We start from the raw sequence: 13,294 nt of genomic DNA, 5'->3' as shown, positions 1-13,294 counted from the left end.
CACTAATACTTGCTAGGGCAATTCATAGATTGTAAGATTCCACCGCCTGAGGACACAGGTGATGGTTTTGCACGCTGCAAAGTGGTTAATTGCACACAAAGGAATTAGCACTGGAAAAGTAACTACACAGATGTGCACTTGGACAGAGTTGTGCAAACACACACAAAAGTAGGGCCTTGATACACAAGATCACCTACTATTTGGAAACCGTAATCACAGTTGGGTATAACTAGTTAACTGAAGAACAGAACTTCAGTATTAAACCATTTTTGGGGGATGAGGGGAGAAGGAGATGATAATTTCAGTTTTAACATTTGTTAAAATATCGGAACACTTACGGTTTAATATGCATTTAAAAATAAAAAACAAGCACCAGAAAGTTGAGAGATGTTGCTTAAAATTAACTGACCACTTCCTCATTCATCACTTATATGTTCAGCTTGCACAATATAGTGCAAGATCTAGAACTGTTTTACTATAGTAAAAAATAATCTGCAGCACTGTTTTGATTTGGATGCGGTTTGGTTTTAATTGTCTTTCAGTAAATTAAAATGGTTTTGACGTCTAGTCTAATAAAAAATAGTCAAGGAACATCTTAACAAGGGTTTATGGTAAAGAAAAACTATATAGTAGTTTATGCAAATATCTTTACTATTTATTATTCAAAGTGATCAGAACTACAGGCATGAGCAAGAGCCATGCACATGAATATGACTTCATGGGTTAGGGCATTCTGAGTTTTACATGTTGCTAACAAAGAGATATTTTACTGAATACAAATATGCACTCCACTTTCTGAAATTAGCCCAGATAGTTTCCTGTTTCACTATACAAGGGACAAGAATGCTCAAGTGCATAATGGCTCCAAAGAGATTCCAGAAAACCAGGGGAAGAAACAAACAAACCGAAAAAGTAGTGTTTTTGAACCACTGCATCCCAATTAGAGAGGAGAGGTGGCTTGGAGAGGGAAGGCAGGGGAGCCAGTTTTCTAATTTTAATAGTAAGCCTTGTGTTTTAGAGGCATTTTCATGTGGGAGTTTCTGTTTGTGTATCCCATATAGAGACACACACACACACACGCAGGTTCATTGCTTGTTCTAGTATAACAGTTTGATTCAGGTTGTTGAAGGATTATGGATGAAAATATAGTCAACTGTTAAGAGTAAAATAAACCCTTATATTTATTGTGAAAAAGATGAAAATGCAATGCCTTATTTGCACAATCCTACCCTACCGTAACCCTCTCATCACATACCAAATCTTTTACAAAAAACCAAGAAAATGACTAACTTTACACACAAACTGGTACAGTGAACCCTGCACTATGGATCCCACCTCCAAGAGGCAAGCATCTGTCTTAAGTAGCCACTTACCTTTTTTCCTCCCATACAGGTTCACAGTATGATTTTCTTCTACCCTTAAGAGAAGGCCACCTCTACAACTGGGTTTTGCTGGCTCTTTGGATGGTTGATTAAGGCAGGTAGCACTATCTGATCTAATTTTAATATGGAGTGGAGTGGAATGAACAACTCCCCAAAGAGCAAAATGAGTATTATAAACTCTGAAACAACCAGAATACCCTCATACTTAGCTAGATGTAGGAAAATCTATTTAATCTGACACATTTTGCATTTCAAAACCACCCGTAATGGATTTAACTGCACTGAAAATGGACATCTGTTAATTCTCCTTGTGAGCAAACCTCCTACACTAGTTGCAATCGTGCCCTAGATTTTTTTTTCTAGAAATACAGAATATGAGCTGGCCTCTCGCCTTGATCCTTTCTGTAAGTGGATACAAACGGATCAATGGACTAACATGACCCTCCATTTACTAAAAGTTGAGGCTGACAACAGGCGAGAAGTGAGGCCTCTCAAACTCCTTTTGGAAAGGCAAGGATCCCCCTGCACGTACCCAGAGTGGTGCAGAGACCATAAGAAAGACAATGGCCGCAGGATCTACAGTGAACAGACAGATCCCTGCACAGCATCCCTGCAGTCAGCAGAGAAGCAGGGGCAGCCAGCAACCTGATCTAGCACAGGCCATGCACTCTGCTGTCAGCTGCTCCTCCCTCCCAGCTCAGTGTTGGACCCACCCTGTTTGTGGGCCGAAGAGGACACAGGAAGATTAGCAACATGCAGTGAAACCTACTTCGAAAAACAATGGGCTAAGAGCTAGGGGACGGGTTAAAAGGCTGAGCTAAAGATCACAGGACTTGTCCCGGTCTCTACATAGCCTTACACGTTTCTAGCAGCATAAACCCCATTACATTCATCTGAACTCCAGACAGCGAGCCCGTCGTCTGATCGGCTTAAAGAAAACACCACCTTCTAGAGCGAAGAGGGTGCCTCCTGCCATTTCCTGGCCATTTGGCTCTTTTTGTATTGCACTCGCTTTTCAAATGCCTGTGCTGAGCTACGGTAATTGTTTTTTTTTTAAGTTTTAAAAAAAGTGACCTGGAGGATCTTCATAGCAACAATCGTGTTATTTATAGCCATGAGGGCTTTGACTGCATTACTCGATACTGCTTTGTCTTCCCCAAGCTAGTGTCCTGTTTCTTTAAGAGAGCTGCCAGCCTAGCCCTGGCCTCCCCTCCCCTCCCCCTCCCGGTCCCCCCAGCCCCCCTGGGAGTGCCTAGCAGAACAGCAGGCATAGCTGGAGCCCTGCCAGGATCTCCGATTACAAGCCCCTGCTCGCTTCCTTCTGCTGCTGCAAAGTGCTTTCACGAAATGGCAACCATTTTTTTCCCCTGAGCCTTAAAAACAAACCCCCCTCTTACTTCTCTTCTTCCCTTTCCACGAGCCTCACAAAGGGGGGGGCGGGCAGTCACCTCCCTGCAATGATCGGAAATAGAAACAACGCTAGACACTGGGAGACACAGACGTGCTGCTGCCCCCAAACCTGACAAGAATACAGCATTACAAAGAAGAAGCCATTACGAACCACTACCCCACCCCCTCTCACAAACAATATGGAGTACAACCTGGAGCTGCATGCTGAAATGCCAGACAGCCTCCCGGTTTTTCTCGTGGCACTGGGCTGCAAAGGCATTACACGCTTGGTGCATTAGCAGATTTTAAAATAAAAATCAGCTGGGAGTTAGTTGCATGGGCTCAGTAGCTGCATGAAAGCATAGAACTGCTGTGAACATCAACTGCGTCACGTCTTCCCGACTGTAACAATCCAGGCTGCAAAGTGTCCCTCCTTTGGAGGCAGCCTCCCTCATTTTGGATCTATTTTCAGACCGTTTCTAAAGTAGCTGCCTCTCGTGGGGAAGGATTTTGCAGCGCATTTTAGCGAGACCATTACAGGCTCGTTGTCACCGTTCTGAAAACAGTCCCTTTTTGTTTTTCGCGAGCCAGAGTCTTCAGTAATTAGACGGATAAACACGTAAGGGGGTTCCCTTTCGTCTATTCATCTTCTAAAATCCTCCTTCCTAAGCTTAATGTTTGGAGGTAGCTCGGGGGGGGGGGGGGGGGGAGAAGAGAGAGAATTTAACAGCCATGTAATGCCAGCATGGATCCGCAGTCTCCTTCCACAAAAAGCAGAGCTGCTCACAAGCGCTTTGTGGAGAAAAAGAAATCACCCTCTGAAAAATATAGATTAATATAGTCTGTATATGTATCGATGACACAAGAACAAGATAGCTACCGTTTTACAGACGATCATTAGGCTGTCTCTGTCCAGGACAATAACATTTGTGGAACAGGCCTGGGCTATCTGATTCTCTGCAAGGGCAAAAGGGTTTACTTACCCGCTCACCACTGATGAATGCAGTTCTGAAGGTGAAGTTGTGTTGTTTAGCTTTTTTTAAAAACATATTTATAAATATATAGCTATATAATCTGTATCCCCACTTCTCTGGTAAATTTGCAAGTCAAAACGTATCTTGTTAAGACATTTAGAGATCTTTATATGGCAATGGTGTAGCATCAAAAAGCTATAGAAAATGTTGTCCAGTTATGGTGACTGACAGTATCGTTAGAACTTGTACTCGAGGTTTAAATCTAGGTTCCTGTGACAGATTTACGCTGTACATTAAAAGGACAACCAGTGGCTTTCCAGACTACACAGAAACTCAAAAATGTTTCCCCCAAATATTTTAGTCTGAACAGGTTAGTGTGAAAACACCTGGTTAACATTTACTGTATGTAAACATTTTAAAAACATCTCTCGCTAGATATTTTGCTTTATAAATAAAATATTTTAAAAGCATCAAATTGTTTTAGCTAAACAGACAAAAAAACATAAGACATGCAAATGAAGGCTCAGAAATAAGGACAACTCCAGTAACATTAACATGAAAACTACACTTAGTAAGGACAGAATGGATTGGGTACTTACAATGTAAAAGAAAAAAAGTTTATCATATTAAATTTTTATGCCAGAATTTACTATTCCTAAGTCTATATTTAAAACGTTACCTTATAAGCACCAAAGGAGTTAATAAAAATGGCCAGGAATTAAGTGTTTAATACAGGAACTTTTTTTTAAATTTATTGTTCAGTCATAATATAGTTCTAAAGCTTAAAAAACCCAAACAAAAATATGTATTTACTTATTTTTGAATTCAAAATTGTTACTGCTGACATAAGGGTGTGCCATGACCTAGTTACACAAGACAAAGATGGATTCCAAATCATAAGGAAAAATCCAAATCTTTTTTATCTTCCTTCTTCATTGAGTCCTTTAAAATGTTGTCAGACATTAATACAACACTGAGAAGTCCTGAAATGGATGGTGTGGATTCAAATAAAGTATCCCCTTTTGGAACAAAGGAAAACCCAGTTGGCCATTTAATTCCATTGCAGAAAAATGGCTGCCTGATCTGTTGGCCTCTCCTTAGCTGTCTGGTGAAGGATGTTTTTAGATCAGCGTCTAATAACTCAAGCCAAATGGAAGCTGCGCGCTGATTGGCTGCGGGCTCCTGGTGCCTTTAACCAGCCAATTACCTAACCACGGCCAAATTACAAACCAAAAGCACAAGATGAGCTAAAACAACATGAAGCCCAAAGCCAGGCGAGACGCTCCTCGCCCAGGAAAAGAGGCAAAAAGAGAGATCCCCAGCTGCCTTTCACCGCTAAAACAAAATGGAAGCTCCACGCTGATTGGCTGTTGCAACCCCAGGACCTTTAATAAGCAAAACTGCTACTTTCTCCCCCTTGTTCCCGTCCTGTGCAATGGACACATTGTAACAACGCGGCTCGCCAGCCAGCGAGGCTCGGGGGGGCCGCGGGGAAACACTGTAGCAGGGGGGCAGAAACACAGCTATTCACCCCGTGCCCCGGGCTGCTCCCTGGCTGTCCCTGCAAGGCTCACTGAGTGCCCCCAAACTTGTCCCACCTCTGTCCATCTTGTTTAGAAACAGTTTGCGCTAAGGTAAACGCAGCCCGCAGATTCCAAGGAATTTCCTGCATGCAATTAAACCGGGGGAAAATCCCCTGCCGAGGCTAGCTGGGCTCGGGAAAATGCATGGCCCTTTATTTCGGGTGGGGAGGTGCCAGGGCTCGGCGAGGCTGGGGGCTTCGCGGCGCGCTGCAGCTGCTGTGAATGTGCCTTCGGTTGAGGGCGGTTAGCCATTAGCCGAGCTCCATAGTGGTGTATTGTGGGATGCCTGAGAAGCAAGCAGAAAGCACACACACAATATGTGTTGGCTCGCAAAAAAAGGAGGCAGGAGCCTTTCAAAAGCAATGTAATGTAACCAGCCAAATGTGAAAAGGAGCTCGCCTTTCGCTGCAAGGAGACGATCGGCCACCTCACACAATGTCTTTCAAGGAGATCAAGGCAGGGGAAAAAGCCAAGCACCCAGAAGATCATGGCAAAAAACAGAGTTCAAGTGAGATTGGGTCTTTTTTTCCCCCCTTTCTGTCTCTTGTCTCACGGGGGTGGAGGGGTTGTCTAAGAATTCCCCCATTTTAGAGTCTTCCCGGGTGTGTATTTCCCCCCCGCAGCTTTGATGTGTTTAATGGGTGAGTCTTAAAATGGGATCTTTATTACATTTTTTAAAAACTTTGTGTTTTTTTCCCCCCCCAGGTTGGATCAACGGAATGGAGAATAGCACACAAGCCAGCACTTCTGTCGAGAAAAGAAATCACCACTGGAGAAGTTACAAATTGATTATTGACCCAGCTCTGAAAAAAGGACAGCATAAACTCTATCGTTATGATGGGCAAAATTTTAGCATGCCTGTAAGTGTTTTGTTTTTTAAATAAATTATATACCCCCCACAGACCTCTACCTCGCCCCCGTCTCTAGCAGTCCTTGTTTAGGGGAGGTGTGATGGAGGAAAGGGATTTTTTAATGCTGTAATAATTCATGTTGTAACAAATGTTGGAGGGTGAGGGGAGGAAAAGGCACGAAAGTTACTGCCACCTGACACAATGTATTCAACTGTCAGGATCCCAAGAAGGAGCTAAAACCTGGAGCTTTATTTCTCTGTGGTTCCAATCTGTGTCTATTTCCCAGCAGTATTGCAATTTGACACGTGTGTATGTGTGCTTTTCTCTTCCCCCTGAGGCTTCCCCGCTTCCTTGTGGTATGTCCCCCCCCCCGAAATTTCTAGCAATATTATTGATGTTTTTTGTGTGTTCTATCCCCCCTCCCCTTGTAGAACTCGGGAATTGCCCCGGTGGATTGTGTCAGAGATCCCAGGATAGGAAGAATATGGACCAAAACCAAGGAGTTGGAGCTTTCTGTTCCCAAATTCAAGGTATCTGCCCTAGCCTTTAGGTTTAGTTTGGATTCTTGTTATCTGTCAACTGAGCTTGAGTTTGAAATAATGTAATGGGCCATTTAAATGACAGATTCTTATTAACATTATCTGGCAAACCGTTTAACAATAATCCTATTCCATAAAGAAATCAATACATCTGTCTGATAGGATCAGTTTACCTGTTTTGAGTTAGAAGTCTGATGCTTGATATAGCTGCTGAAAATATGTTTTTAAGATAAAAAAGTAACCATTTCCATATAAATTTCTGAGAGTGTAGAGGCTGGATTTCTCTTCAGACTGGTGTGACATTGTTTGTAGACAGTTTCTTTCCCCAGAGTTCTAAGGAGACTAACTCTGTCTGTCTGTTCCAAATGATTTAATTTTCTGCTGCCAGTCTCCCTCCTGGTTCTTAATTATTTGTATTTAATTTTATGTTTGTATAAATCTCCAGATTGATGAGTTTTACGTGGGGCCAGTGCCCCCCAAGCAGGTAACCTTTGCCAAGTTGAATGACAACATCCGTGAAAACTTTCTGACCGACATGTGCAAGAAATATGGTGAAGTGGAAGAAGTAGAGATTCTCTACAATCCCAAGAATAAGAAGCACCTGGGCATTGCCAAAGTGATCTTTGCCACAGTGAAGGGTGCCAGGGAAGCCGTCCAGCACCTGCACAACACATCAGTCATGGGCAACATCATCCACGTGGAACTGGATACAAAAGGTGGGAAGCAGATTTTAGCTCCATGCTCTGTCTAGTTGCAACCCCTGCATCCCCTCTCCCCTCTTAAAGTGAGATGCTTTTCCAGACTGAAGGGACTGGATGATTAAAAATACTAATAAGTGAATGTTGCTCCTTCCCCCTCTGTCTGTCTCTCCTTTTCTCTGGGCCATTGGAAGTCACGTGGAGCTGAATGTGTTGTCTGTTGCTAGGAGACAGTCCTGTAATTTACAAAATGCTGCCATCCTGTCCATTTCATTCACTCACACTGACACCGGGTTTGGACTCTGCCCTTGCCATCGCCCTCGTCCCTTTTCAGAATCTCTTTACAAATGCCTTGATCTAAACTGGTGACCGTTTTCAGAGGCTTAGAAATGCACTTCGAAATATGGTTGTAAAGTTTTTTCCTGTCTTAGAAACTACTATATATATATAAAAAAAACCAAAACACCCTGAACTACAGCAGGATCCTATTTTTTGAGCTCCTGGTGTTTCACTGGTACTTAGCAACAAACCCAAGTCTGGCAGTAAAAAGTGTACAGCACTTGACACGGTGCGAGAGTGAGCGAGTGTGTGTGTGTGTATCTTCTCTCTCTCTTAAAGGGACAGTAACACGTTTAATCCACAGCATGACTGAGCCACAATGGTGGTACTATAGGAATTAACAGTGCAGTAACTATTCAAGTACTGAAAATATTAAAATTCTGCTTATTATTATTGTTTTATGTGTGTTGTTTTTTCCCCAAGCATGCTAGTGAAGGACCTTTCTAAACATCTGGCTAAAAGCTAAAGCAGCGAAGTACGCAAAACGTTACAGGCATTTATTTGTAATTTTTATTATTATTATTATTATTATTAATATTATTTATTTGCATTTTAAGCATGATCATTCGAATTTGAAGCGCGTATTGCACTGTTTTTCTTTAAGAAAGAGGAAGAGCCCATGAACACCTTTCTCTCAAAGAAAAAAAGTGCTATGTTTGTCACAAAGTATAAAAGAAAGTTTCAACAACCTTCAAGTGCAGTGTTTACATAACATTAGGTATGTAACGCATGTTATGTGAGTGTAATGGAATAATTTTTGACATTACTGCCTAAATAGTAAAAGAACACCCAGAAAAGTTTTTTAAATCATTTGCCAGTATAAATAAACCATGACAGTGAAATGCATATGCTTTGATTTTGGGATTTAATATTTTTAGCACTATTTCATCTTAAATTGATATATATCCTGTTGCTTTGAAATTTGAAGAAGATTAACATATTCATTGAAATTGGAGCAAAAGCCACTTTCAGTTTTAATAATGGGAATTAAAGTGGATTCACAGGGGGTAAAAGTAGGTATTAAGAGACTTCTTGAGCAAGCTGATTGGAGAGTTTTTCTCTGTTTTTTGTTGATTTTATATTTCACTTTTGTAATCCTAGAACAGGTGGTCGTTCAAGAGCTAGGAAAGTTAACTGCATGTTAAGAAGTTCGTGGTTTTGCATGTTTTAATTACTTTGGTGAAAACACGAAGACTTCTTAATTTTAAATTGCACTTTCATTTTTACATATAACTCATAAACTCTCTCTGTGCCTCTAATTTTAACCTTTTAAAAACTTGTGGCTACTTTGGTTCTTTTAAAAGATGCAATAATACCAGCAATGCTTTGTGGTATGGCAAGATCAGTTAAAATATAATGCTAAAAATAGCAATTGCAGTTTATGACATCTTTGGCTACACAGTCTATCATTTTTATTTTACTTATCCATTTATTCGCAATATTCAGCTTTTCAAGAAAGTAGTAAAATATACTTTTATAAAAATTCAATATTGGATTCCAAATTTTAGTAAAATAAATGAGTATAAAAAGGAGTGCAAGAAGTGTTTTATCTGTGTATTTAATGATCATGTGGTCAGAGCACAGGCCTAGGAGCTTGGAATTCATGAGTTCAGTTCCCAGTTCTGAGATGGACTTCCTTTGTAGCTTAAGGCAATTCAGTTAATTTATCTTCCTCCATTTCTCCATCTGTAGAATGGATATAACAGTTAATTACCTACCTCAGTACCTCTATGGGGGTAATTCAAAGCTCTGTGAAAACGAAAATATAAATACTAAGTATTTATTAATGTTTTACTGAATAAAAAGGGGAATGAGGAAGCTAAGGTATATGTGCTATTTAAAAAAACTAATTTTAAACTTACTTCTACTTTAGAACATTGATGGCAAGTGCTATAATTTCATGTGAATTCAATATTTCAAATGCTCTGGGCCAGATCTCCAGCTGCAAATTGTCATAGCTGCATTAACTGGGCGATAACAGTTTACACAAGTTGAAAATCTAACCCAATATTTATATATGTGAAGCAGTGTTGTAAAATCGAACATTATTGGAGACTGATAGGCAGTATTTATTTAATGGGCGTTTTATCTGAATCAAGGTCTTAATCTGGAGCAGATTCTTTAGACAAGTGCATTTGTAGATACTAGTTATGCACAATTATGTACGAGAATTGGGTGTTTGATCCTGCAGCACTTACTTGTGTAGTCCTGTTAAGTGGGAGTACTCACTCACATGAATACATACTATGTGTGTGTGAGCTGCAGGTTCAGGCGTTGGGGTTGTGCATTTTTACTATATTTTATTTCTTTTTCAGTTATACATTACTTATTTTTTTTATTTGTAATTGAAAAGAAAAAGATAAAAACCCTCGGTAAGAAACATCTTCTGCTGTGTTGACTTTAATTTTCAATTTTAAAAAAATTATTCTCACATTCTAAAAAAAACAAAGAACCCAGCCCTCATGTAAGCAAAACTGAAAATATCTCAAAGGGTCTGATCCAGCTTCTTTTGAAATCCGTGAAAAACTTACTGACTGCAAAATGAGCAGGCTCAGGCTCAAAGTAAACAAACTTGTCTAATATTAAGAACGTGTATTTACTAGAATTCAGCGCCTGAAATTAAGAATGTTAAACACAGATATCAGTATTGCATGAGGGTTTGCATTCTTTAGAACAGTGGTTTTCAACCTTCTTTTCTGGCGACCCAGTTGAAGAAAATTGTTGATGTCTGTGACCCAACAGAGCTGGGGAATGAGAGGGTTGGGGTGCAGGGGTGAGGGCTGTGGGGTGGAGCCAGGAATGAGGAGTTCAGAGTGTGGGAGGGGGCTGTGGGCTGGTGCAGGGGGTTGAGGTGCGGGAGGGGATCAGTGCTCTGGGCTGGGGGTCCAGGCTCTGGAGTGGGGCCAGGGATGATGGGTTTGGGATGCAGGAGGGGGCTCTGGGTTTGGGGGGCCTCAGGGCTGGGGCAGGAGGTTGGGATGCAGGAGGGGGTCAGGACTCTGGGCTGGGGGTGCAGGCTCTGGGGTGGGGCCAGAGATGGGTTTTGGGTGCAGGAAGGGGCTCTAGGTTTGGGGGGTGCTAATGGCTGGGACAGGGGATTGGGGTGTAGGGTTGGTGCGGCTCCTGGTCAGCGGCGCAGCAGGGGTTCTAAGGCAGGCTTCCTGCCTGTCCTGGCACCGCGGACTGCGCTGTGCCCTGGAAGCGGCCAGCAGCAGGTCCGGCTCCTAGGCAGAGGTGCACAAGCCCCCTCCAACTCAGGATCCCCGTGGGCCCCCCGGCCTAGGAGCCAGACCTGCTGGCCATTTCTGGGGCACAGCGCAGTGTCAGAACAGGTAGGGACTAGCCTGCCTTAACTGGGCAGCACCGCTGACGGGACTATTAATGGCCCGGTCCGCGGTGCTGACCAGAACCGCCGTGACCCAGTGCCTTACATTCCATGACCCAGTACTGGGTTGTGACCTGCAGTTTGAAAACCACTGCTTTAGAATGTTCATGCTAGGAAAGTGCTACATACGCATTACATCAAAACACAGGTTAGCCAGAACCTTCTTGGAAAAGAAGTGATAATTATTTTGTCCATTGTGTTCGATTGCATCTCATTTGTATTAATAACACCTCATATTCTATTGGAAAGGTTTATGTGAAAAAGGCTTCTAAACTGGCTACAGGTATTGGCAGAATTGGTGTTGCATTTAGTGAGATGAAGCTTTTCTAAAAGTTACAGTTCTGACACACGTAAACCATTTGACACTTCTTCGAAGAAAGAGATTACTGCTTTCTAGAAAGCATGGCACAGAAACAGAGCAGCCAAATAGAATAAGAGGGAAAAAGACTACTTAGAAACCCCTCTCAAGGGAGCACATTTACAGAGACTACAGAGTGTAACTACTAATGCTGGATTCTGCCCTGGCTAATTTTTTTAATGCTTTCTGGTACCCTTTCCCATTTGTCTCAAAGAGAGGTGGCCTATTGTTAATGCATTTTTTCAGATGCTGTGGTTGAAGATGTGGTCGCTCCCATCATCAGCGAAGGGAGCGCCTTGCATCACTTGTCCGGCAGATTTTTAAGAAACGGTGGCACTTACCTTAAGTGTTGCCCTGGCCTCCTTTGATGGAAAGATGTTGGCTGAAATGGGGGCTATTAAGAGGGCTAACTGTGTCTGGGGAAGGCTTAATAAAGAGACTTTCGATGTACAGTGTGTGGCTTTTTTTTTTTTTTTTTTTAATAAACTTTCATTGTGGTTTGTGCAGGTGAAACCCGTATGCGGTTCTATGAACTGCTGGTTAATGGTCTTTACACTCCGCAGACCCTTCCTGTAGGCAATGAGCAGGATGTCTCGCCACCTGTGAATGAAACTCAGCAGGTACAGTGTGGTGTGTTTTAATAGTACATTTCTAAAAACTTACAAGCAGACAGTGGTTGATTCAAATAGATTCTCCTATAACAAGTGACGTGTGGTATTGTTTTATTCCATCCTGGGGTAGTTTTGTCAGTACATTGTAAAAATTACTTTAAAATTCATTATCTGTATTTAAATACATTGGATTTAATAACTGGAACTTGCCAGAGCAAATTTAATTCTTTATAAGTGTCATGTGCAAATTCACGCTGTGCCTAAGTGAATATTGTGAGTGATCTGTGTCCTGTTGTAAATATACAGAACCAACTAAATGCATCCTAGTAACTTTAGTAATTTCTGTAATTAAGGATGCCAGGCCAAATCCATTCATCGGGTCCCCCTGTTGAAGTCCGTGGAGTGACTTGCAAGGATAAACTTGTTCTCTTTTCCTTCACTTTAAAGGTTATTCTAGGTTTTTGCTAGAAGATGGGAAAGATGTGTGTTTTGAATTTTAAAGGTTGGGTATCTTTTCTGCTTTTTTTTCTCTTTAAAAATATCAGGAATGCCCATCCTGGTTCCTCCGTAGTTTTTCAGGAGGTTGTCTCATGCGTTTGAGATTTTTTTCTTCACACCTTTTAAAATGAAGACTAGAGGTGTTGTGTCATTGTTAAAGGCACATCAGTTCTCCAAAATGGTCATTGGAATTACTTGGTTAACAAAAACAGAGCCAAGAAGTTCCAAACTGGGGTGTCTAAAGTTTGGCTCTTAAGTAGTAGTCTGTGTAAACAACTCTCTTGCAACTGACTGACAGGCAGTCACCTGCTTCTTCGCGGACCTCCATTTAAATGAGAGAGACTCTTTATGGGCCCCCGTTCTGTGTGCAATCACTTGCTAGTTTGGAGCCATAGACTTCCAAATAAAAGTGGCCTGACTTTTTTCAGTGGTCTTAAGCACCCTGTGCTCCCATGGATTTCTGTCCACTTTTATGTAGGAGTCTGATTATGGATTTAGGTGCCTGAGTTGAGGCATCCAGGTTTGGAAGTTTTGGCTTTAATAGTTTTAAACATTGTAGCTATAAATCTTTTCCTCCCTCTCAGTTGCTCACCTTTCTCTCTTTTTGATTCTTATTATATCCTCATTTCACTAGTTCTCCAGATAGACAAGTCTTGAATACTGAATGTGAACACCAAACTGTTCCCC

General features: G+C 41.7%; 1 protein-coding gene across 1 annotated transcript in view; it reads left to right on the top strand.

The window, feature by feature from the left end:
• The first annotated feature begins 5,763 nt into the window (after positions 1–5,763).
• The window catches only part of SETD1B (SET domain containing 1B, histone lysine methyltransferase), a 70,929-nt gene continuing 63,398 nt past the window's right edge, over positions 5,764–13,294 (top strand). Inside the window, exons 1-5 of the mRNA XM_034790991.1 lie at positions 5,764–5,836; positions 6,034–6,188; positions 6,611–6,709; positions 7,164–7,434; positions 12,006–12,118. Of these exons, the coding sequence (XP_034646882.1) occupies positions 5,764–5,836; positions 6,034–6,188; positions 6,611–6,709; positions 7,164–7,434; positions 12,006–12,118 (711 nt within the window). The remainder of the gene's footprint in view (positions 5,837–6,033; positions 6,189–6,610; positions 6,710–7,163; positions 7,435–12,005; positions 12,119–13,294) is intronic.

Source organism: Trachemys scripta, chromosome 15 (genome assembly GCF_013100865.1).
Source record: "Trachemys scripta elegans isolate TJP31775 chromosome 15, CAS_Tse_1.0, whole genome shotgun sequence".
Lineage (NCBI taxonomy): Eukaryota > Metazoa > Chordata > Testudines > Emydidae > Trachemys > Trachemys scripta.
Note: the sequence above shows the minus strand (reverse complement) of the source record. Positions and strands in the feature narration are given on the sequence as shown.